Source organism: Mesoplodon mirus (genome assembly GCF_964341445.2).
Source record: "Mesoplodon mirus genome assembly, chromosome: 7".
Taxonomy (NCBI): domain Eukaryota; kingdom Metazoa; phylum Chordata; class Mammalia; order Artiodactyla; family Ziphiidae; genus Mesoplodon; species Mesoplodon mirus.
This window is the reverse complement of record NC_138983.1, coordinates 47953006-47978018: the sequence shown is the minus strand read 5'-3', so window position 1 is coordinate 47978018 and position 25013 is coordinate 47953006. Positions and strand designations below refer to the sequence as shown.

General features: G+C 38.8%; 1 protein-coding gene across 6 annotated transcripts; it reads left to right on the top strand.

The window, feature by feature from the left end:
- The first annotated feature begins 28 nt into the window (after positions 1-28).
- On the top strand, positions 29-20111 carry DDIAS (DNA damage induced apoptosis suppressor). 6 transcript variants are annotated; one of them, XM_082629107.1, is made up of 7 exons: positions 88-134; positions 6124-6249; positions 7368-7414; positions 7745-7873; positions 14498-14659; positions 15964-16081; positions 17208-20111. In XM_082629107.1, the coding sequence occupies exons 4-7, from the start codon at positions 7761-7763 to the stop codon at positions 19806-19808; spliced, it is 2994 nt and encodes a 997-aa protein (XP_082485233.1). In that variant the 5' UTR covers positions 88-134; positions 6124-6249; positions 7368-7414; positions 7745-7760; the 3' UTR covers positions 19809-20111. The 6 variants fall into 6 exon arrangements, with proteins under 6 accessions (XP_082485236.1, XP_082485238.1, XP_082485233.1 ...); XM_082629109.1 differs by lacking the exon at positions 88-134 and adding an exon at positions 171-209; XM_082629108.1 differs by lacking the exon at positions 88-134 and adding an exon at positions 220-370.
- Positions 20112-25013: the final 4902 nt, after the last annotated feature.

Sequence of the window (25013 nt, the reverse complement as noted above, 5' to 3'; positions counted from 1 at the left end):
GGCCAAACCGTCACTTCCGGCGGAAGGAAGCGCGGGAGATTCGATTGGAGGGCGCTCGTTTGCCGCTGAGCCTTGCGGGTCTGCTCTGCGTCACTGTGCTTCGCCCGGGCAAGGATCCCCGTCCTGAGCCTCAGGTGAGGAGCTGGGAGAGGAGGTTCTCGGGGAGCAAGGGCCGGAGACTCCTAACGAGACCCTTAACGTCGTTCTGAGTGAGACTCAGTGCATTCTGTGTTGTTTTTTCAGGAGTCAGTCTCTTCTAGAAAAGGGCGGTTATGAGCGTAAAAGAGTAGGAAGGTCAATTATTTTAATTTGAGACAGTGCTGCTGCAGTCACTCAGCAAGCTTTTGTATGTGCCATCAGGTGGATACGGGTGAGCGTCTGGAACCGGACATACAGGGAGGAAAAGGTGCTACTTGGGACTTTCGAGGTGCTCGGAGATAAGTAGGCAGCTGGCTTTTCCAAACTGCTTTGACGACCCAGAGGGAAAGTGCTTAACTGAGCAGTGTGCTCAAACCAGAAACTTGAAAGTTTACTTTTTAAAAAAAATTTTATTCAAGTATAGTTGACTTACAGTGTTGTGTTGATTTCTTCTGTACAGCAAAGTGACTCAGTTATACACATATATTCTTTTCCATTATGTTTTATCACAAGGTATTGAATATCGTTCCCTGTGCTGTACAGTAGGACCTTGTTGTTTATCCATTCTATATATAATAGTTTGCCTCTGCTAATCCCAAACTCCCAATCCTTTCCTCCCCTATTCCCCCTCCCCCTTGGGAAACTTGAAAGTTTTCTAGGTGCCTTTCTTATCTCTCACATCCAGCCAGTCATACCAGCCTCTTGAATATCTCAGATCCATACACTTCTCGCCACTTTTACTGTCATTACTTTGGTTCAGCACGACTACTACATAACTAGGCCAGTAGCCTCCCAGCTGGTTCTCCTTCTTTCAATCTTGTTACATTTCAATCCAGACACCACACTGGAGGCTGTTAAAGCACAAATCTGATCTGGGCATGCCCCATTAAAAACCTTTCCTTCAGTCCCTCCTATTTGCCCTCAGGTTTAAGTCTAAACTTAACATGGTTCACAGGGCCCTTTTTGTCTTTCTGAGTTCCTCAAATGCACCATTATCCCTCACCTCCAGACCTCTTCTAAATCCCGTCCCCAACACAGCTAATTCTTACTCATTCCTTAGGTCTCAGTTTATGAAGCCTTCTAAGTTAAGAAGCCTTTCCTAACCCTGCAAGATTGGGTCACAAAGCACCCAATAGTTAGTTACTCATTCTACAGATAGTTTTTAAATGCCTCCCTTCTCTGTTCCAAGAACTGCTAGGTACTAGGATTACAGTGGTGACCAAGATGTGAGATTCCTGTTCTTTTTTTTTTTAAGTTTATTTTATTTTTATTTATTTATTTTTGGTTGCATTGGGTCTTCGTTGCTGCGTGCAGGCTTTCTCCAGTTGTGGAGAGTGGAGGCTACTCTTCGTTGCAGTACACGGGCTTCTCATTGCAGTGGCTTCTCTTGTTGTGGAGCACAGGCTCTAAGTGCGCGGGCTCAGTAGTTGTGGCGCACGGGCTTGCATGTGGGATCTTCCCGGACCAGGGATCGAACCCATGTCCCCTGCATTGGCAGGCAGATTCTTAATCACTATGCCACCAGGGAAGTCTGAGATTCCTGTTCTAATGGAACTTAAACCTTTTATGGGTGGACTTAAGAAGAGTAAAGTGGAATTTGTTTGATTTAGGTTGGTCTGAGAAGGCCTCTCTAAGGAGTTGACAGTTAAATTGAGGCCTAAAAGACAGCCATGCAACAGAAGAAAGGAAGAACATTCCAGAGTGAATAGGTTATGCAAAGACCTTAAAGCAGGAAAGAGCTTGGCATCTTAGTGTTTAAAAACCTAAAAAAAGACCAGTGTTGCTGGATCATGTTCAGAAAGAACAGTTTTATGAGATGAGTCTGGAGAAATGGTCAGGGACCAGATCACACAGTTAGGATTCTAATACAGCAGCATAAGCAGGAGATGATGGTGGTTTGGATTAAGCTGGTGGTAGAATATATTAAGGGAAGAGTGAATGACCGTTCTTATTTATTTATTTATTTATTTTTGCTGCGTTCAGTCTTCGTTGCTTCGCGTGGGCTTTCTCTAGTTGCAGCGAGCGGGGGCTACTCTTTGTTGCGCTGCGCAGGCTTCTCATTGCAGTGGCTTCTCTTGTTGAGGAGCATGGACCCAAGAGCATGCGGGCCTCAGTAGTTGTGGCACGTGGGCTCAGCAGTTGCGGCACACGGGCTCTGGAGTGCAGGCTCAGTAGTTGTGGCACACAGGCTTCATTGCTCCGCGGCATGTGGGATCTTCCCGGGCCATGACTCGAACCCGTGTCCCCTGCATTGGCAGGCGGATTCCTAACCAATGTGCCACCAGGGAAGTCCCAGAATGATGGTTTTTAGATGCAGAAATAGACACTCAAGGGTGTCAAAAAAGACTGATGAATGTGATGTGGGACTTGAGGGAAAGAAAGGAATGAAAGATGACTTGACTCCTGGGTATCTGGCTTGAATTACTAGTTGGAGAGTACTGCCATTTACTGAGATGGAGAAAATTACTCTTAAAGAGGTTTGAAAGGAAACTAAGAATTCTGATTCTTTTTTTAACCTATTAAGCCCTGAGATGACTGTGAGATACCCAAATACATTTGGCTGTCAGATAAGCAGTTGAGATATGGAAGTCTGGAACTTACACATATTCTGTACCTTTGTGTCACTTCGTTGGTAGTTCTACATTGTCTGTCTTAGCCAATAGATTATAAATTCTTTGAACATAGAGCCTGTTTTTTCTATCTGTAACCCTGTTCCCTTCCCAATCCCTAGAATAGTACTTTACCTATCATAAATGCAGTGGAAAAACTGTGTATTATACTCACTAAGATTTTCCTGGCTAATGTTTTTAAAATATTTTTCACCAGTATTTCTCCAAACAAAAGAGGTTTTGTCTGGTTTTTGCTTATTTAATTTTCTTATCTCCTGCCTGCCTCTCCCCTTTCCAGATTTTTCATGTTAATGTCAGAAAATCATTTCTCAGGGACTTGTTATGACTGCCTTTAGAAAAATTAGACAGAATATGCACCCTTCGAGGAGGCCATTAGTTAGTTTTAATAAAGCAACTCAGAGTACCCACCGTTTCCATGGCTGAGGACTCTTTGTCCTGTAAAATGTGAAACAGGAAATCTGAGAGCAACAAAGTGACAAAGATTTTCTTGCAAAGCAAGAACAGTTTGGGAAGGAGTGAAGAAAGGGAGAAGAGTTAGTCATATCTCCTTTTCTGTATGCCATTAGAAGTGGGAACTAGTTTTTTAAAGGAGTGATTTCATCCTTTGGTCACAGTCTTGAAACAAATACAAATAGTTTGTGTGAAGCTTGAGCAAATAATGTAATGGACTAGAAAGACCGGTGAGCTACTCATCAGAAGGCATGAATTCCAGACCTGATGCTACCTGCTTCTTGACCTTTAATTAGTTATTTAATTTCTGAGTGGATCAGATAATCGTATAAGAGAGAGAATTGTAAAGCATCCAGAAGAATTTATGAGCCCAACCAGATTATAAACTTCATTAAAATAGAATCCACATCTTACACTTCTCTTCACCACCCTCCCCATAGGCTAATTCACATTAAATACTTAATTAAATTTTTTCTCCATGATCTAACAGTTAAGAAGAAGTATTCTAGATTCTCTGGTCTAGCCCAATTATTTTGGATTTTCTAATCTAGTCCAAAGGAGGAAAAAACTGCATCAGTTTGTGTGTATATATGAGCATGATTTTTTATAGGCTATTAAGGTACCTTCTAAAAACTTGGTAATGAGGGAATTAAGCTGAAAAGCTTTAATAGTAGTTTTCAAGTGTAGGCAACATAAGCCTTATTTGGAAACTTGTGAGACGTGCAAATTCTCAGGCCTTCATCCCAGATTTAACGAAATGAGACTCTGACGTTGGGGCCCATAAATCTGTGGTTTATCAGTCCCTCCTGGTCATTTTGATGCACACTAAAGTTTGAGAACCCAAAGCATCTCTAGTGTGAAAAGGATGCATCACCTGTGTTAGCATGATTCCATAAATATTTGCTTCACCTAATGCCCCTTCTTCAAATAACTTTGTTTATAATTTAGCTTAATTTTTTTTAACACCTAGTTTTATCCAAAAGCAGATATGGGCTTAAGATGAGTTCCTTCCTTGTGACAGTAATTTTTTGTGATAAATTAGTAAAGCATCTTGGATTGTAATTCATCTCCCATGACTAGAAACAGAGAATGCAAGAGAATGCAAGTATTCCAGAGTATTCCATGTTAAATTAAAAATGCACTATATTATGTCCACCTGGACCCAGCATATTTTCATAAGCATAAGTCTATCAGAGTCTTCAGTCCTGGACATTGACTTGAGCAATCTCTGGCCGTCAAAACAAAAGCCAACTGAGGTCCTAATTAATTCCCTAACATTTATACTTTTCTCCCTCTCTCTCCATCTCATTCTCCTGTTTCTACTTCTAGAGGACCCAAGGTTTTTATTATATTTATTGATTTGTCCAGTTAAAAATTAATACATTTAGAAAATATTTAAATAAGAAATATTTAAATAGGAAATATTTAGAAAATATTTAAAATGGAAATAAAAATCAACTTTAATCTGACAACTCTGAGAGAAAGTACTTTTTAAAAGAAGGTTATCTGTGTGCTTAACTATTCTCTTTCTCCCCATTCCCCCAAGCTAAGACTAGATCAGTCCCCTTGTTGTATTTTCTCATGGTATTCTGTACTTTTTCTTTATAGAATCTTCCACAATTTCAGTTTTTTGGTGAGATTATTGGTCACTATAAGTCTAGTGACCAGGTAGGGACCTTGTATATTTTGTCCATCTCTTATATTATTCCCATCACCTGGTATTTATCAGCTGCACAATAAATGATTGATAAATAAGTAAATATATTGGACTTATTAAATTGGAATATGGTTTGCTGACTGTGATGGAACTGAAAGCAATGTAATGCAATATCACCATCCTTCCCAATAAAATCAAGAAGAAAGATAAATTGCAATAGATACCACATACGGAATTGTTCCTAAGTCTGTGATCATGTTTTCCTAACTTTAGTATTCGCTCATTCCTGATGCTTCATTCAGTTATCCATCAAACATTAATTCAACATACTTTAAGTCAGGCAGTAGAGAGAGAAGCAAAACAAACTAGATGACAAGAATCATAAGGAAATACTATGAAAATAACAAAAGGAATAACTAATAGTGACTGTCTAAAAGGATCTCATTGCATTTTTTTCACCAGCCAATGAATGGAAAGTCTTTTTGCCATTTGCTGGAATTTACCAAGTGAAACACAAATAGTAAAAATACTTCAATTACCTTTTTCATTTCAGTTCTCAAATTTGTTTATTTCTCCACTAGAGGGCAATAAACCCTTAAATAATGACAATTTAACCATCCTTCCTTTAAGAATAACAGCAATTAGTGCTTGCACAATAATTTAGAAATTAATTCACAAATATTTCTGCTTATATATGTTTTTCATTTATTGGTGACTTGATAGACCAGGTCTCCATCTTCATGAAACTTTAAGACTAATGGGGGTAGAACCAACAAAAACAAGTAAGCATGTATCATCTGATATATAATTTTCATGATTGCATATATCACGAGCACGATTAGTACCATGAAGGAGTAAAATGGGTGATATCATAGAAACTAAGAGGAAGGAAGTATTTACCTGAGATGAAATGGAGCTCTCTAAGGGGTAACATTAAAGATTGAAGGATGAGAATGAGCCAGCTATTTGAAGTACTAAGGGAAGAGCATTTCAGACAAAGAGAAAGGTAAGCACAGAAGCCTAAGAAAGATTATTTGGTGTGTTTGAGGAGCAGAAAGAAGGCTAGCATGGCTTGAAGTGCAGTGATTAAGGGGGCGAGTGGTACAAGGTGAGGTCAAGGTGAGGCTAGATGAGCTAGGGCCTGACAGGCATTGTGAGGAATTGAGGCTTCATTCTAAACTGCAAGATTTTAAGCAGGTAAAAGACAACATTTTCTGGAGGGAGTTTGCCCTATTTTATCTCCCCTAGCTCATAGGCAGGTGTACCACCATGTTACACCCTACCCCAAACTGGATTTTAGAGGAAATGTAGAGGGAGGAGGCCTTTGCTGACATACATTCCATCATTTGTTGCATTGGCAAGAAGGAACTTGAGGTAAGTAGCACTAAAAATAGCAGTGTTCTCTGGCCTTTCTTTCTGCCTTTTCCTTGTATCCTGTATCACCTCCTCTACCTTGTCCTTAGAGATTGCCATGTAGCCTAAAGTGACAACCAAATCTAGGAAGGCATATCTGCTTTTGGTAGAACCTTATTAGTCATGTATACCTAAGGGTATACAAGGATAACAACAAGAATTAAGCAGAGTTAGATTTTTTTTCTATGCCCCCTTTAATGACATAGGTCGGTGATTTATGTAAATCCATTTATCTATAATCTTTGTAAGTTTCCATCTTACTGCCTTAGGTGGCAAGATTTTATTTTCACAGGAATATTTTGATTGTTGGACAGGATTAGTAACATTTTAAGATACCCATTCCATAATCACATTTCTAAATTTGTGATCATCCTCAGGAGGAGCTATACCTAAAAGATTTTTTAATGATTTTTAAACTGATGACTTCCACTTTGTCAAAATTTGCTGATGCCAGTCTCAGAAACAGTTTCACCCATTTGCAGAAATTGAAAGCTTTTACCGTGTGTTTACAAATGAAAATTTATTGGCATAGCTTTATATTGAACATGTACAGAGATTTTTATTTCAGAGCATTTATATTATGCTGTAAATAAGCTAATCAATTAAAAAAATTTTGATAAACCAACATTTGAGTTTTTAAAAGGAAAGTATAAAAGAGGCGAACTGCTATTTTATTGTTTTACTTCTCTGATGTGTTTTATACAAGGTTCATAAAGCACTTTGAACTCTCGTTTGACCATGCAACATTTTTATTTTTCTATCTGTACACTCTAAATTGTCTTTTTTTCCTCTTCAAGCTGTGTAAAAATGTACATACTGGGCCTCCCTGGTGGCGCAGTGGTTGAGAGTCCGCCTGCCGATGCAGGGGATACGGGTTCGTGCCCCGGTCTGGGAGGATCCCACGTGCCGCGGAGCGGCTGGGCCCGTGAGCCATGGCCGCTGGGCCTGCGCATCCGGAGCCTGTGCTCCGCAACGGGGGAGGCCACAACAGTGAGAGGCCCGCATACCGCAAAAACAAAAAAAAAAAAAAAAAAAAAAATGTACATACTGAAATCTAATGAAGTGATTTTTTTTTCCAGCTGAAAAGAACTATTTCCCACCAATTTAGGTTCTTTTAAACATTCCTGTAAGTTCATTTACGTTCCTTTCTATTAATAGTGGAAACAAGTTCTATATAGCTCTTATTATAAAGATGTTGAAAGAAGTTAAATGATACCTTTCTTGAATTACTGGGGTGGAGCATTTATTCAAAAACAGAATATTTGCTTGAACTACTCTGTTTTAAATCTTATTTTCTTAATTAAACAGAAAAAGAAAATTTCCAATACACTAACATTTACTACAAAGAAAACATCTATTGGTTTTGCAGTGAAGTTTAAGTGATTTTCCTAAGAAATAAATTACACACATGCAATTAAAGATTTGCAATTCATCCCATGGCTATTTTGTTTTGCAGACCACAGCAAGGACACATGAATAGAAGAAGAAAATTTCTTCTTGCCTCAGTTCTTGCTCTTCAGAATTCTAGTTTTATATATCCTTCATGTCAAAAGTGCTTCTCTCGGATAATCCTGGTCTCTAAAAGGTAAAAATAAAGCCTGAAAGTGTGAGAAAGAAAATGCAAGTGTACACTGTAGATTTCCTATGGCTCAAAGGCAAGTAAGGATTAAATTTGTACCAGGACATAAGATTCTCTTAGATTGGTTCTTCTGTAAATCCTAGAATAGAATTGGCTGGTAATCCTCTATTACTAGAGGGATGTTTCAAATTATCTCCAAGTCTTTACTAAGTACCTGCTTCAGAGAAGAAAACTGATTTCTCAGAGAGGAAGTCACGAGCCTGATGCAAAAACTTAGTACACTTCTGGGATATCCCTGGAAATAGTGTAGGGGTTTTTTGTTTGTTCATTGTTTGCTTATTTTTGCATAATCTCCAGATTATTTTTTAATAAATGAATAAACTCCCTGAGAACAGGGACTATGTTATTGTAACCTCTGTATCTTTCAGCACCTGAACAGTGCTTGGCACATAATACTTTATTATGGTGCCCAGATTCAGGCCAAGTAGACCTGAGAGCCTAAGATTCTTCTCTGATCTTTATAGGGTACAGGTGAGAGGTTAGGGTTGGAGTTCCTTAAGAATACATTCTCTCTTCCTAGGGGTGAGAATAAGAATATCTAGTAGGTACCTAGTAGTATGTAAGTAGAGTGGTAGGCCAGCAATATTCTTAGCTAGTCTTTTTTGTCTAGTTAGCATTGTATGGGGAGGAATTGACAGTTCCAACCCACACCTGGACTCTAAGTCATCCTTCCAGTAGTTTTCACTATTTCTTTATTAAGCCATTCTTTCAAGTACTCATTTGTAAACTGAGAGAAAGAACCTATTTGTGTTATTCATCATTAAATCCTCAGCATTCAGCCTATGGTTTAGTTCTTAGAAAATACACAATAAATGTTAAATGAATGAATAAATGACAGTGTGATAGTGTCTAGGTTGTCTTCGATCTAGACTTCGCTTCACTCATTTTCAGGGACTGTTTGCCTTTGATCAGGACCTATTCTTAGAAGCAGTGTGGTATAATGGAACAATTTCAAGCTTTGGAAAACACAACAGGGTTGTAGATAGGCTCTGACACTTGATAGTTGTATGATCTTGGGCAAGTATACTTTACCTATTGCATTATATCCTGGTGATTAAAAAGCACATAACAACCATTTAGGTTGAACAATACTGCCATTTTTACCTCTTTAGACTGGTAATAACAATAGATAACATTAATGAATGTTTACTGTATGCTACACATGGTGCTAGGAACTTTGTAAGCATTATATCTTTTAATACAACAGCCCTGTGAGGTGGTGCTACTGTTAATGCCAACTTTCAAAGGAGAAAATTAAAGCTTAGAAAAGTTAAATAACTTGCCCCAAATCACAAAGCCAGATAGTTAGTGGCAGAAACATATTCAAGCCTAAACAGTCTGACTGCTATCTAGATCCATAATTACTATATTACCTCTAAATTAGCAGTGAAATTTGTATCTAGAATGATACCTCCCCCCTCTCTTTCCCAGAGTTTAAGATGCCCCCAGAAAACTGAGCTCTAATTGGACCATTTAGTCACATAAAATCCACAGCACTTTGTCCTTGCCTGTGGAAATGTAGTCCACAAAAACATTGCCTCTCCTCTACAGATATTACATTGACAATGCTACAAAGTCTATTCCCATAATTTCCAGTGCTTATCTTTTCTACTTTTATCTCTGCTTTCCTTTCTTTTCACCTGGAGTCAGTTGTAAGCCAGCACAGGAAACAGAAGTTCCTCACTGCTGCAGCACAGCAAGTTTATGACAGAGGAATCCCACACTGTAGCCTTTGCAGAAGATTTTAGAGACAGTGAAGAACAAAAGACTGCTCCCTAAAAGTTTTTCATTGAACCCCAAATCCTTAGTGACAACCACCATAATAGGTTTTGTGTTTTATGAGATTAACTTTTTTCTCTTGCTAACCTCCAAGATTAGAGTAGTGGTGGTTTTCAAATTACTGTTCTGCAGAGCCTTAGGGTTCTATGCTTCTAGAAGGAGATAGGATTAGAGAAGTAATAGTGGATTGTGCTGACTAGTAGGTAGGGCTTTAGGGCCCCCACTTTAGTTTCAACAACAGCTCCATTCTCAGCCTTGAATTAGGGTTCCAAATTAGATTTCTTTTCAAAAAAGATTCCATGGCATAGATAAAGATACAGATAAAGACATAAAAATGTAAAAAGTATATGTACAGTTGACCCTTGAACAACACGGGGTGCCAACCCTCTACATAGTATAACTTACAGTTGGCCCTCCATATGTGCCGTTCCTCCATTTATGCAGGTCCTCCATACCTGTGGTTCCTCCATATGCACAGTTCCACATCCAAGAATTCAACCAACCACAGAATATATAGTACTATATAGTATTTACTCTTGAAAAAATCCATGTATAAGTGAACCTGTTGCAGTTCAGACCTGTGTTGTTCAAGGGTCAGCTGTATAAAAGTTAGTTTGGTCCTTCATTATCGTATTCATATGTATATATGAATATGTATATATATACACATTTGTATATGTGAATATGGTAATCTCATATGAAGGAACAAACATATATATATATATATATATATATATATATATATATATATATATGATTTTATATATGTATGGGGGAGGTGTATGTACTCCCAAAAATTATGAGCAAGAAAGGGGACTCATTTGTCCATATAAGCAATCCAGCCAGCCCAAACATGTAAATTGCCCTTCTGATTCACTTAACGGGACCCATTATCCCTTTGGTCTAGAAATCTGTCTCTAGCACTAAGAACTTTCTTTTCCTATGTTATTTTTTAATATTTTTCATTACCTTTACCTGTGAAATATGTAAAGTATTGTGTGTTATGGTTATGTGTGCGGTTTTCTGGGAGAGAGAGAGTCCATTGCTTTCATCAGATTTTCAAAGGGTTACTAATCATCAATTTTTCTACTTTGGGGCTAAATATAAGTACACTAACCTAGAAAAATAAAATGAATGAAACTTAATGTTTTAACTGGTATCAAACAAAAAAGGTAGCAAATACAAATATTATTTTAGATCCTTTCAGAGGCTTCTTGGGGTCAAAACTTTTCATAATAATTCTAAGGCATAATTTGCCTTTTCACTCTCATTCTCGTAAAAGTGCATAGTGGCGTTTTCCAGAGGCTCCATGACATGTAATATCACAGCAGAGTGAGCAGAGAAGGAGGTATGAGAATCCAGCTGTCTATTAAGACAGACATTAAACAGGTTTGCAAAATATAAAACAATGCCACTCTCTTCTCACTAATTTATTTTGGAACACATAGTTATTTTTTGTAAAAATATGTTCTTTTTGTTAACTATGCAATGGATCTATTTTTTAAGGTATTAATAAGTATTTTTTAGAATTCTCAATTTCTCACTTTCATTTAACTTCTCATTTTCAATTGGAAATATAGATAGATACTACCCACATAAGCAAAAGCTCTTTGGTATTCTCAATAATTTTTAGGAGTATAAAGGGTCCCTGAGACCAAATATGTTTGAAAACTGCTATTCCATAACAAATGACGTTTTGGAAGTAGGGGTGCCTCTAGAAGTTAAATCAGAGGACTGTGATTTGAATGTGTTGTCTCTACCCTTCTCAGAATGTGGTCTGAGGAACAGCTGCATTGGCATCACCTGGGAGCTTGTTAGAAATGCAGAATCTTGGGCCTTGTCCCAGACTTAATGAATCAGGATCTTCATTTTAAGAAGATCCCTAGGTGATTGGTATGCATACTGAAGTTTGAAAAGCTGTGATCTGTATTACTCCATACTAACATTTATTTCAATTCAGACTTATTCCCAAAAGGATTAAAGTACATAAATATCTTCATTTTATATATAACATAAAAGTATAAATAATTTAGTGTGTATATGCATTAATGCTAATAATGCATTAATACTAGTTTTTCATAGGCTATCATTGATGCTCTGTATCTGTAAGATAGTTCATTATTAACCATACTGTTCTTATAGTTATACAAGAAAACTCCAGGCAAGGAATCCAAAGCCTTGGATTTGGTCATAAAAATCACTAACTTTGTCACATTGGGCAAAAATTCATCCCAATTTCCCAGTTTGTGAATGGGAGTAAATGCCTTGTTTATGTATCAGAAGGTAATAATGTATGTTGAAAACATTTGTAAACTGTAAAACACTGATGCACATTAATTCTAAGATTTGCTAAGAATTTTACATTAGATCTGAATGCATTCTTAGTACATAATCTTTAAAGAAGTTCTAATATATATTTAAAACACTTAATTCATTTCACTAGAGCTTGGTACTAATGAGGTTTTATGCCCTGGTAAGTCGATTACCTTCACTTCCTTCTATGGCCAGACTACACCACAAACTCCAGCCAATTTGGTTAAGATTATATGAATGGATTGGCACAGATCCATCATCAGTGTGGAAAAAAAAATAATTAGCACAGATGTAATGATGGTGAATCAGTAACTTCTTTTTTTAATTTATTTATTGTTTTTATTTATTTATTTATTTATTTTTGGCTGAGTTGGGTCTTCATTGCTACACACAGGCTTTCTCTAGTTGCAGAGAGCGGGGACTACACGGGCTTCTCATTGCGGTGGCTTCTCTTGTTGCGGAGCACAGACTCTAGGCACACGGGCTTCAGTGGTTGTGGTTTGCAGGCTCTAGAGCGCAGGCTCAGCAGTTGTGGCGCACCGGCTTAGTTGCTCCGCGGCATGTGGGATCTTCCCGGACCACGGCTCGAACCCGTGTCCCCTGCATTGGCAGGCGGATTCTTAACCACTGCACCACCAGGGAAGCCCCAGTAACTTCTTATATGAAGGGTTAACCTTTGTTCAAGAGTCACCTTGTGAGCCATGGAATTCAGGCTCCCCCTAGTGGCTGTCTGGCAGCAATCAAATTTATACAACTGTCTCTAACATTATTTTCTATTCACATTTTTAAGCCAGGTCATTAGCGACATGAAGAAAAAACAGTTCTAGGATTAACCATTACCATAAGATGTTTTAAGGGGTCAATTTGTTAAATTAAGAATGTGAAAAATGGATAGCAGAGTTCTAAGATTGCAAACAACTAGAAAAGAGGAAAGCATAGTAGAAGTGACGGTAACCATCACAATACTGAATATAATTATGAGGGAGAAGCAGACTAAACACATTAACTTGACAAGATCTGTACTAGATTCTTTCTTTACTTTCTTTTCTTATACTTTGTCTCATTTTATCCTTCTTCAACCCTGGATTTCACAGATGAGGAAATCTAAATTTAAGGGATTTAGTATCTATCCCAAGACCAGACTGCTAGTACATAACAGTAGTGTTATACTTAACACACCGTAGTTTTTTTTATATATATAAATTTATTTATTTTTATTTTTGGCTGTGTTGGGTCTTCATTGCTGTGCATGGGCTTTTCTCTAGTTGTGGCGAGCAGGGGCTACTCTTCATTGCAGTGCACGGGCTTCTCATTGCAGTGGCTTCTCTTGTTGCAGAGCACAGGCTCAGTAGTTGTGGCACACGGACTTAGTTGCTCCGCGGTAGAGGGATCTTCCCAGACCAGGTCTCGAACCCGTGTCCCCTGCATTGGCAGGCGGATTCTTAACCATCGCACCACCAGGGAAGCCCATACACAGTAATATTTTTTTTTTTTTTTTTTTTTTGCGGTACGTGGGCCTCTCACTGTTGTGGCCTCTCCCGTTGCGGAGCACAGGCTCCGGACGCGCAGGCTCAGCGACCATGGCTCACGGGCCCAGCCGCTCCACGGCATGTGGGATCTTCCTGGACCTGGGCACGAACCCATGTCCCCTGCATCGGCAGGCGGACTCTCAACCACTGCGCCACCAGGGAAGCCCAGTAATTTTTTATAAGAAAGGCTTTGGCAAAAAAAAAAAAAAAAGTGTTTGATAGAATTCAAACTTGAAAAAAAAAATCAGCTAACATCTAAACATGACCTAGGCCATCTTCACTATTAAACATGAACCACCACCGCCACCACCCCCCAAAAAAACAATGCCTTTGGCCATAATTGCATAGTTGCCTTACAAACAAGTTAAACAAGATGTTTTGTACCTAGTTTTTGTAATCTAATAAATTCTCAGCATATTTCAATGAATTAAATTAAAGAAAGTAAAGTTATTCTTATAATAGTGAGAAAAATATGACTAGGTACTTTGTGTATAAATATTTATTAAATGTTTTGAGATTATTCATTGTCCTTTTAACAGAAGATAGACTCAGGTCTTCTGCTGGTGTGGTGCTCGCTTCATTATATCTAGTTTGCCCCCACCCCCAACCTCAGACTATACTATGCCTCATTTGTTAACGATGATTTAGCTACCCAGTAACAACCAACCAGCCAGCCTCCCTCCCCACACCCCTCTCTCTCCCCACACACGCACACACAGTTTTCCTTCAATTTCTATCAATTTGGTGCTACTTAATTTAAATCAGTAAAGTAACTTATGAATAGAGAAAATTCAAAAGAGGTTGATCTGAAATCGTTTAAGAAGGACGTAACTTGTACATTTTGTACACAAAATATTATTTTTAATCTTTACTTTTCCAGATTTGTTTTACATCATATTAAAAAAACGTAAGTGAACATCTCTATGCTTTTTTTCCTCCACTTTTGCAGGTCTAATTGTCCAAAATGTGGCTCTACTGGTGAAGCTGAAAATGCCAGTTACAGATATAAGCTTGCCTTAAAAGTTGTAGAATCAAACAAATTATTTGGTATTACTGTATTTGGAAGCTGCTTAGATGCATTTTTTGGTCTTACAGCCACTGGTTTGCACAGGTAAGAATATTTAAAGCATTCTTTTTCCTAGCTACTACTTTAGTACATCAATAGAATTTGAAGACGTGGGGTTTTTGGGGGGGGGGTTTTGTTTGTTTTATTTTTGGCTGTGCGGGGTCTTTGTTGCTGCTCGTGGACTTTCTCTAGTTGCGGTGAGCGGGGGCTACTCTTCGTGGCGGCATGCGGGCTTCTCACTGCGGTGCCTTCTCTCTTGTTGTGGAGCACAGGCTCTAGGCGCGCGGGATTCATTAGTTGTGGCGTGAGGGCTTCAGTAGTTGTGGCTCGCGGGCTCTAGAGCGCAGGCTCAATAGTTGTGGCGCACGGGCTTAGTTGCTCCGCAGCATGTGGGATCTTCCTGGACCAGGGCTCAAACCCCTGTCCCCTGCATTGGCAGGAGGATTCTTAACCACTGCGCCACCAGCGAAGCCCCCGAAGATATGTGTTTTTAAGGTAATATGCATTTAGTAAAAAAGATCACTCGACCTCAGATCATCAGTTCATTTAAAAGATAATCAAGTGAGAAACAAAGATTTTTATTTACTGAATACATATTGTGATGACATTAAACCATGCTCCAACCAAACTGTAATTAGACTATTAAATTACAAAACTCTAATCCAAGTTAGAGAAATATATAATAAGAAAGTAAAATTGTTTCAAACTGAAGGATTATTCAAATCAAGTGGCTAAGGTTTCTTGAGGTGGAAGAAGCTATTTGAAGGAATATTTGCATATCAGAAATTGAATTTTGTCATTTATTTCATTTGCATTGCAAGTTCATCTGCATAGTTTGACCTGTTAAGATGTTCTGAGAATGTAAGGATATATGTAAGCAACTGAAGCTTTTTCTCCCCTTCAATCTTCTGCCTTCCTCCCCTAATACTTAACAGAGGAAATCTCTGTTCATCTCCTTATAGTTGAGAGCAAAGTGATTTGAAGAAAGGGAGGGCCAAGGGACCACAGCCAGGATTGCCAGCAATGAGGAAAGACTTCCCCCTCTGCTTTGAGGAGAAGGGTTAAAGATCCCAGCACTACTCCCACTGACACTTTTAGAATAATTGCTGGGCTTGATTACTAGGCAGGCATCTACTTTATTCACACTTGATCAGTTGTTTTTGTCTTTCTAGGCTATAGGAACCTAGAGGGAACAAAAGGCGTAGCTCTTAAAGTCACTTTTTTTTTTCCCTATATGTAACTCAAAAGTTTCATGCTGTGTTTTCAAACTAATTGTGTCTTCTGACTTTATGGAAAGTTAAAATTTCAAAGCTTATCTCTTCCCATTTTTTGTTTTCTTTGCAATCAAGGTACATTCAAGATCCTAATGAAATTCCAGAAACACTGGACAGTGATGCAACTCAGACCCTATTAACTAAAGCAGTTGAAACTTGCTTTGTTGGACAAAGCTTTATTTTTGGAGTGACGGTAATTGAGACTAGCTTTCTTTTTATTATTATGCTAACATTTCCATTGTAATGAAATGATTTTAATTTTCTAAATAGTTTTTAGGAGTCATAAGTGTGAGAGCCTGTGGAAACACTTTAAGCTTTGTAAAAATAGGCTATAGGTGATCTGTTAAAATACCAAGTATAACAACTTCCTCTTTCAAAAGTTAGAAGAGCCCCATTCAAATGCATTCAGAGCTTTAAAAATCTAAATTTATTATAAATTCACAAGTGTTAGACATTTTGTTTTGATATTTGGTATTTACTGTACCCTCTAAATTCAGTTCAGTTTCTGTAGTAAAACTTTCGTCAACTCTGACTTTTTAATCTTATCTATCAAAGGAGAAAGAGGGAACTAACATTGAAGGCAAAGTAACTGAGTGTTGATAACTGTAAGAATAGGTTAGGAAGGATCATTTTAAATAATTATAAAAGTGACTATAGAAAAAGTCAAGAGAATGTGCTGACTGAAGGAGTAATCATTTTCTGTCTCTTATACGCTAAAGGGAACAAATCAGTATTTTGCCTACACTGCAGTCAGGGTTTTAAAAAGCGGATACAGCACTTCACAGCTGAACGTGAGAAAACCCAAAGGGAAGATGAAACCAGGAGCTACAGAGGTTTTCTTTCTTAAAATCTCAGACGGCTTTTTTTTCTTTTTTTTTTTTTTAAGTGAGAACATTCCTTTAAACACTCAAAGCTTATGGAAGCTAATGAGAAATATAATACTAGTTACCATTTATTGAGCAACTACTATTTGCTAAGCACTATAGTTTTTTGTGTGTTATTGCTAATACAGTAATCCTGCATTTTTATCCTTATTTTATAAATGAGAAAACTAAGGCTCCTAATAACTTGTCCAAAGTCCCAACACTAGGAAATTTTAGAACCAAAATTTAAAGACAAGTCTCTTTACTCCAAGGTTTACTTCCCCATAATTTCAATTCCTCTAGAGTTAAACCCTATAACGCTAGAGGAATTGAAATTACAGGGGTGGGGGTTATAGTTGCATCTGTTTTTAACCTTTTAAATCCCTGTTTTGTTTCACATTTGAGTCAAAGGAAGAAAATATTATTCTGATTTAAATTCATTTACTTCTTTCACAGAATTTTGAAAGCCAACATGGACAAGGTTCAGGTTCCAGTAACCTCTTAGAGCAGTGCTCAGACCACAAGAGAGAAGTTAAAGCGCTAGTAGCTTGCCAGATTGTTCTACCAGACCCAGGTGTCGCAGGCTTCACTGTCATTGACTATTTCTATCGGCTTTTGCAGCTTTCTGATATCAGGAAACTTCGCTGTGGCTCCCAGGCACCTAATAGCCACTTACTTGCTTTAGAAAATTCAAATAGCGATGTCAGCAGCATATGTGGCCCTGACAGCAGTTCTTGTTGTTTTGAGTCCCACGGCAGTGATGATTTTTCAGGATTCTGGCAGCTATCACTTGAACTCACTTCCGTTGTTTCACAGCTAACAGATGATGATGATTTTTCAGCTTCAGAACAAAGCAAGGCCATTGATACTCTTCACCAGAACAGAATGTGCATCTCCTCTGCAGAGGCCACTGGTTCCAATAGCTGCCACGATACCATACAGGGTTTATGGAGCCCTGTTTCTTATATGGATAAAAAGAGTGCAGCACAAAAGCTGGGTGAAGAACTTGGCTTACAAGCTAATCAGCCAAGTGCGGTTCATAGCAATCATCATGAAAGTGGAGTTCCTGGTTCTAATTTATTCCCTTTGAAAGTGCAAGAGCCTCTTGAGCCAAGTAATACAAAATCCTTCCACAGTGCAGTGGAAGTTAAAAATATATATTCCCAGCGTGAGCTAACATGTCACCAGTATTATGATATAGATACCCCCACTAGCTTTCAGGAGAGATCTATGTGTTATCCACCTTCATCACTCAGACTTGAAGAGATAGCTGGGGGTTCTCAGGACTGTGACCCTGAGATCTGGGCTGACCTTCCACTCTCTGAAAGCCTAAACAAATTTCTGGCAGCTATCGAAAGTGAGATTGCTATAACCCAGACAGATGGCAGTAGCAGGAAATGTCATCTAGATAATGACGTCAGTAAATTACATGCAGACCACAGCAGGTTATCCGTGACTCCACAGAGAACTACTAGATCCTTGCATACACCACCTATAGGCTTAAGATCACCACAAGCAACAGTCAAAGCAAACTCCAGCAAAAATAACTTCCTTTCCAACTGTGAAGCAAATCCAAGTCCTAGTGTTCATAAGGAGTCACAACCAGAGAACACAGCAGAGACTGTCTCTATAAGTAGTAGTGAAAGAGGCATTTCTGAAAATCTTCTACCAAATGTTTATCTGTCAGCTCTGTTTCCATCTTCAAAAGGCTCAGGCACAACAGTTACTCTTAAGTCTACCAGAATTCCACCACATGAGGCTGAAATTTCACTTAAGCACGATACTTCAGAGACTGACCATTCTTGTCTCAGTAGCAAATATTTTAATGGATGTGGAGAAAAATCACTATCCGAAATGAGTGAAAAGTTGACAACTTTGAGTTCTAGGAGGTATAATGATGTTTCCAACCTTCACAACTTAGAAAATAAACAATACTGTAGGCGGCCAAAGAACCAGGGTGACAGTTTGACAATTTGCAGGAAACTCACATATCCTTTAGAAGCTCTTTGCAGTATGCCAAATAGAAGTATGAACACATTGAAAGAAATGTCTTATGAGCACACTGGTAATAACCTAACAGCAAACTGTTCTACTGGTCATGAAGGTGGCTACAATGCTTCTGCTGATCTCTTTGATGATAGTCCTAAAGAAATGGACATGGCAACAGAAATGACCAAAAAGTCACAGGATATTTTGTTACAGTGGGGAAAGTCTCTGGCAGAAAGTCATCATACAGAATCTGATTTTTCATTGAGATCATTCTCTGAAAACTCCAGCCAGTCTTCACAAAAATTATCCTTGCAAAACACATCTGCCTCTCTGTATCTAAAAACATGTCCCTCTCCACCTCATTTTCAGTCCGATTCAGAATATGATTTTGAAGATAGCCAAGACTTTGTTCCATGTTCACAGTCAACTCCAGTTATAGGATTCCACCAAACTAGAATTCATGGAATGACAGGAGCTTTCAAAAAATTACCTGCCTTTTATTTGGACCTTGATGCTAACTATAAAAAGACAAGGATTTCCACTGTAAATGATGCACAGCAAGCCACCCCTAGCTGTCCAAAAAACATAAAGACACCCGGCCAGAAATCCAGAAGCCCTACTATATCTAGTATTACACAACCAGAGATCTCCAACAACTGTTCTGTTGCTAAGTACCTTGAAACTGATGTTGATGAATGGGTCCCTCCTACCACACAAAAAGTATTTCCTTCAAAAATGCTTAGATTCCAGGCCGTGGGTCTAAGGAAATGCCCTGCTGCTTATAATTCTCCTGATCAAAAAGAGTTACCAAGAAAAAAACTGAAATATGTCAAACAAAGAACTGATAAATGCTTAATTAAGAAAAAGTTAAATTTGAAGAATGCGCTTACAGCAGTAGAACAGAAATCTCCTGACTGTAACAGTGCAGGGTTAGGCTGGATTTTCAAAGAGTCGGTTTTGGGACTTGGTTCCCGTTCAGAAGTCAAATGTTGCCTTCCGTTTTCAGGAGGTTGGTCACCTTCAGTGCCTGAAACTAAAAGTGCTTGGTCTCCTGAATTGTTCTCATAAAATGTCACCTGAACCCAGTTTCTGAGCTTTAAAAGGTAAGTGTTTGGAAACTCTTGCCTCCAGTGTCATGGAAAGCGTTCTTACCATTTTGAACACTTGAAGAGAAGCAAATAGAAAAGAGGTGCTGTTGTGCCTTTTTAAATGGGGGGAAGCCATTGTTCTTCCCAGTGTTCTATCCAGAATACTCTGATTTCAGATAATTTTGCACTTTATCTTATATTATTGATTGTACTTATGTAATACTGTCAATTTTGCTTGTTGAAAGTATTTAAAATCACACATATATTCAGAAATAAAGCCTTTGCAAACCAAAACTTAAAGTCTTTCTTAATTGTTCAGCTTAGATCAGAAAATGTCTACCATGTATTAAGCCAACTATTGTTCTGAGTTTGTGATACAAAGCTACAACGCCACTGATCTCAAAAGATTTTAGTCTACTGGGTAAGACAGAAATATAACGGACAATTTCAATACAATGCAGTAAATGCAGTGATAGAAGTTTTTAATGGATATTAAATTTATGTTGCTCTGGGAGCATGGCAGAGAATCAGTTAACCCAGCAGCATCTATGGGCTGGGAATAAGAAGAAAGGTCAATAAAAACTTAAAATTTAGAGTTAAATGTGAAACTCACTATTTTATCCAGTAATTATTTGTTGAATGCTTACTGCATGCCAGGCACTATGCTAGGTGCTGGGAATTCAAAAGTGAAAGTCAAGCTCCTTACCTCAGAAACTCATGGTCTAGAAGAGTAAACAGTTCTCTGATAGGGAGATAAGCTCGAAGGGCTAATAAGGAGCAAAGATGAAGAATAGTTTCTAGACATTCACATCCTTAGCAGCACCTCAGCTGCACCCTGTAAAATCTTTGTGTGTCTCTGGTCAGCTCCCTTTGCCATTCCCCACAGCAACTATTCCAAATCTTCACTCTTCTTCGTGCCACCGACCTACCTACTCTTGCCTCGTACTTCATGGAGATCACCTGTATCCCCTTACCTTCCCACACCCATACATACCCACTTGTCTGTATCGACTCACCCACAACTCTTCTTCCTCTAACCTCAGAAATAATGTACACCTCCTATTTAGTGCTAATCTTTCTTTTTGGACTGTTGATCCATTATACCCATCTTTATTGTCTCGCTCTACTGGCTCTCCCCTTCCCCCACTTTTAATTTTGAAAACTTGCCAAAAGTTGAAAGAATGATACAATGATATAGCATCTATACATACGACCTACATTCAGTCATTTAACCTTTTGCCTTTTGTGTATGGGTGTATTTTTTCCATTGTGTCTATAGATACATATAGTTCCTGCTGAACCTGTTTTTTTTTAATCAGCTTATTTTTGGCTGCATTTGGGTCTTCATTGCTGCGCACGAGCTTTCTCTAGTTGCAGCGAGCGGGGGCTTCTCTCCATTGCGGGGCACAAGCTTCTCGTTGCGTTGGCTTCTCTTGTTGCAGAGCATGGGCTCTAGGCACATGGGCTTCAGTAGTTGTGGCACACGGGCTCAGTAGTTGTGGCTCACGGGCCCTAGAGCTCAGGCTCAGTAGTTGTGGCACAGGCTTAGTTGCTCCACGGCATGTGGGATCTTCCCAGACCAGAGCTTGAACCCGTGACTCCTGCATTGGCAGGCAGATTCTTAACCACTGCACCACCAGGGAAGTCACTTTGCTGAACCTTTTTTTTTTTTGCGGTATGCGGGCCTCTCACTGTTGCGGCCTCTCCCGCTGCGGAGCACAGGCTCCGGACGCGCAGGCCCAGCGGCCATGGCTCACGGGCCCAGCCGCTCCGCGGCATATGGGATCCTCCCAGACCGGGGCACGAACCCGTTTCCCCTGCATCGGCAGGCGGACTCCCAACCACTGCGCCACCAGGGAGGCCCTGCTGAACCTTTTTAAGGTAAGCTGCAGATACGACATTTTACCTTGAAATACTTCAACGTGAGTTTTCTTAAAATAAGGACTTTCTTCTACATAATTATTGATACAATATCATTATCACACTAAAAACTATAACAGTAGTTCTACAATATTGTCTAATGTTTAGCCCATATTTAAGTTTTTCTACTTGTCCCGAAGTTGTAATTATTGTCGATGTTGTTTAACCAGGATTTCATTAAGGTGACTCCATGGTGTTTGGTTATGTCTCCTGTGTCTTTTTCTAGAAGTTCACCTCTTTTTTTCCACCACATTGGGTATATGAAAATATCAGACCATTGTTTTGTAGGATGTCCCACATATAGATTTTTGTATTTGCTTCTTTATAGTATCACTACCTTGTCTCTCTGTCTCCAGTATTTCCTGTAAATAAGGTCTAAAGACTTGATTAGATTTAGGGTTTGGGCAGAGATATTTCATGGATTTATGTTGTGCACTTCATATTGTATCAATGGAGACACAGTATCAAGTTATCCCACTATTAATGATGCTAAGTAAGATTGCTTGCTTAAGATGTTGCCCACCAGATCTCTCTAGTCTACAGGTACTTTTTTTCTTTTTTTTTTCCTTTTTTTAAGAGTAAAGATTCAGTATTATAGTTGCCTACCAGTGGTGTTAATGAGTTTCCATTTCCTGCTGTCTATCACTATGTACTCAAGAATTTTTACTTACTCAATGATTTGCAGTCAGTTTCACTCATTCTTTTTGATACTCCATGTAATACTTGCTCCCTCACTTCTAGCTACTGTTGTTTATAGCCAGTCTCCATCAAAAAATAGTCACTGTCAACTTTCACATCACTCACTATTCAACCTGCTGCAATCTATTCTCTCTCCCCCACCTCCAGTGGCTATGGTGTTGGTAGTTTTCTAACCCTCAAATCCAATGGATTTGTCATTCCTTATCTTATTTGATCTCTTTGCACTCTATATACAGGAAACATTTTCATGGATTCTGGTTTCTCCTAGTCTCTGATCAGGTATGCCTGCAGGACAATTTTTTTTTTTTTTTTTTTGCAGGGCCCTATATAAACAATTTGATTTTAAGATGTATTACGAAATTCATGGTCCCATGTAAGGTAGAGTAGTTCGTCAATGAAGATTTAGAATAATGGATAAGAAAAAGATGTGCATTTATTGCCCAGTCAGTGCATGTGAAGATTCTTTATAATATACAGGCAGCACCCCTTTCTCAAGCCAAGGATGTAGTCTCTTCATGTTCTTTATTGTCAAATGTGCCATTCCTGGCTAGTTTCATATCTCCCACTGTGATTAAAGAGTAGTAATGTAGTTACTATTGTATTGCAACTGTATAGATCTTACCTCTACATTTCCCTAATGTCATTTATTTAATGCTGGTTGCATCTTTACTCATGATGCTGCATCCATTGTGCCACCGTGAGTACTGGCTTCCAGTAACTCAAATGTCTTTACTCTGCTTCATTGATGATTACCAAAAATGCAGGTCTTACAGAGTATGCAGGAAAATGTGAATAATAATTCATTTTCTGGTTATATTACATTTAGCATTTGGACTTTTCTAGCATAAACGTAGAGCATATATTCTAACCACATCTTCTCTTGAACTTTTTAGGCTGTAATTACTGCATTCCCAAACTGTGATCTCTTAGCCGCACCCAGGAAGAATAGTCAAGAGGCCCACGGATGGAGCAAGAAGAGTAGTTTCATTTGTGCAAGGAATGCCCACTCCTCCATCAGCATGGCTTAAGCCCATACCTAGAGAGCACAATGTCGCTGTCAATTTGGAAATGAGAGGACATTGATTGGAAGAGCCAGTTGGCATAGCAGAGCAGCAGTCTTAAAAGGCCTCAGATTAGATGGGCCTGTCCTGACACACAGTGCAGAACCTGCAGAGAGGGTAAGGGGACCTCTCTGGTGCCAGTGGTGGGAGGTGGACAGAATTTAAGAACAATGTCACCATCCTCACAAACTTGGTGGTCTGCAGACCAAAGACAGTCCCATAGTTGGAACACAGACCAGTTGGAGCCAATGCACAGACCCACACATACAACTCAATCTCAAGGGTCAACAGTTTGGCAACCCAAAACCCTGAATTCATTCTGTGTCCAATATGAGAGTCACCTAAAAGCACCATTCTGGCGGCTCAGTTTCATACTATTGTGTGAAGGAAATATTGCTTCGGCCAGTAGAAATGGTCCACTCTTCAGACCCAGGGAAATTCCATAGGCACAAGACCCAGAGCTCCTTAGAGCATTTGTTCCACATGAAGAGTAGGTGAATGGGTTAGAGGGTCAGAGAGTACCTCAAATGGGAGAAATGGCACGTGTCCCACCATCCAAGTGGGACTTGAAAATCTCAAGAGAGGCATTCTGGCGACCAAGTCTAGGTGGGGACCAGATCCAGGCTCAGGGTGTCTTCCCTAGTCCCAGGAACTGGAGGTGAATTTAGAAAATCTTGAGGAAGACACTCCAAAGCATCTGTCTCCCTGAAGCATGGGGCTGGGGCAGGGTCCTTTCTTACTCAGGTTTTAGAGATACTGTCTGATCATCCCCTCTTATTATCCTTGACTGCTTCATTTGCCTGCTTTTTAAAAGATGGTGCCTCTTAGTGATCTGTTATTGGCCCTTCTGTCGAAAACCCGAATGAACTTTTTGGCCAACCCAATACATGTACTCTTCGGTTGAATTTATCCACTCATCTGTAGTTACCACCCATAAGCTGTTTAATTCAAAGTCTGTCTTTTATCTAGACTCTCCTGAGACCAAACTTGTATGTTAGTGTTTTATTATTCAGCTCAAAATGTTTTATAATTTCCATGTGGGTTCTTTGACCCCTGAATTTTTTACAAATGTATTTCTTCATTTCCAAACAGAAAGGATTCTTTCCCTAGCTACCTCTTTATGAATGATTTCTACCTGAATTACACTGTGGTCAGAAAAATTATTCTATATTATTTCAGTCCTTTGAAATTTGTTGAGACATTTTCTGACCCAATCTATAGCCAGATTGTAAATGTTCTAGGTGTGCTTGAAAAGAACATATATTCTGCAGTTATTGGGCACAGAATTTTATATGTGTGTATTAAATATATTAATCATGTTCAAATTATCTATATCTGTACCGACTTTCCCCTTGTTTTATTAATTATTGAAAGAGGGATTTTTAAATCTCCCTCTATGATTATGAATATGTATATTTCTCCTTTTAGCTCTGTCAATTTTTATTTTATTTTGAGGCTATGTTATTAGACACAAATTCAATCTTGTGTCTTCCTGATGGACATGG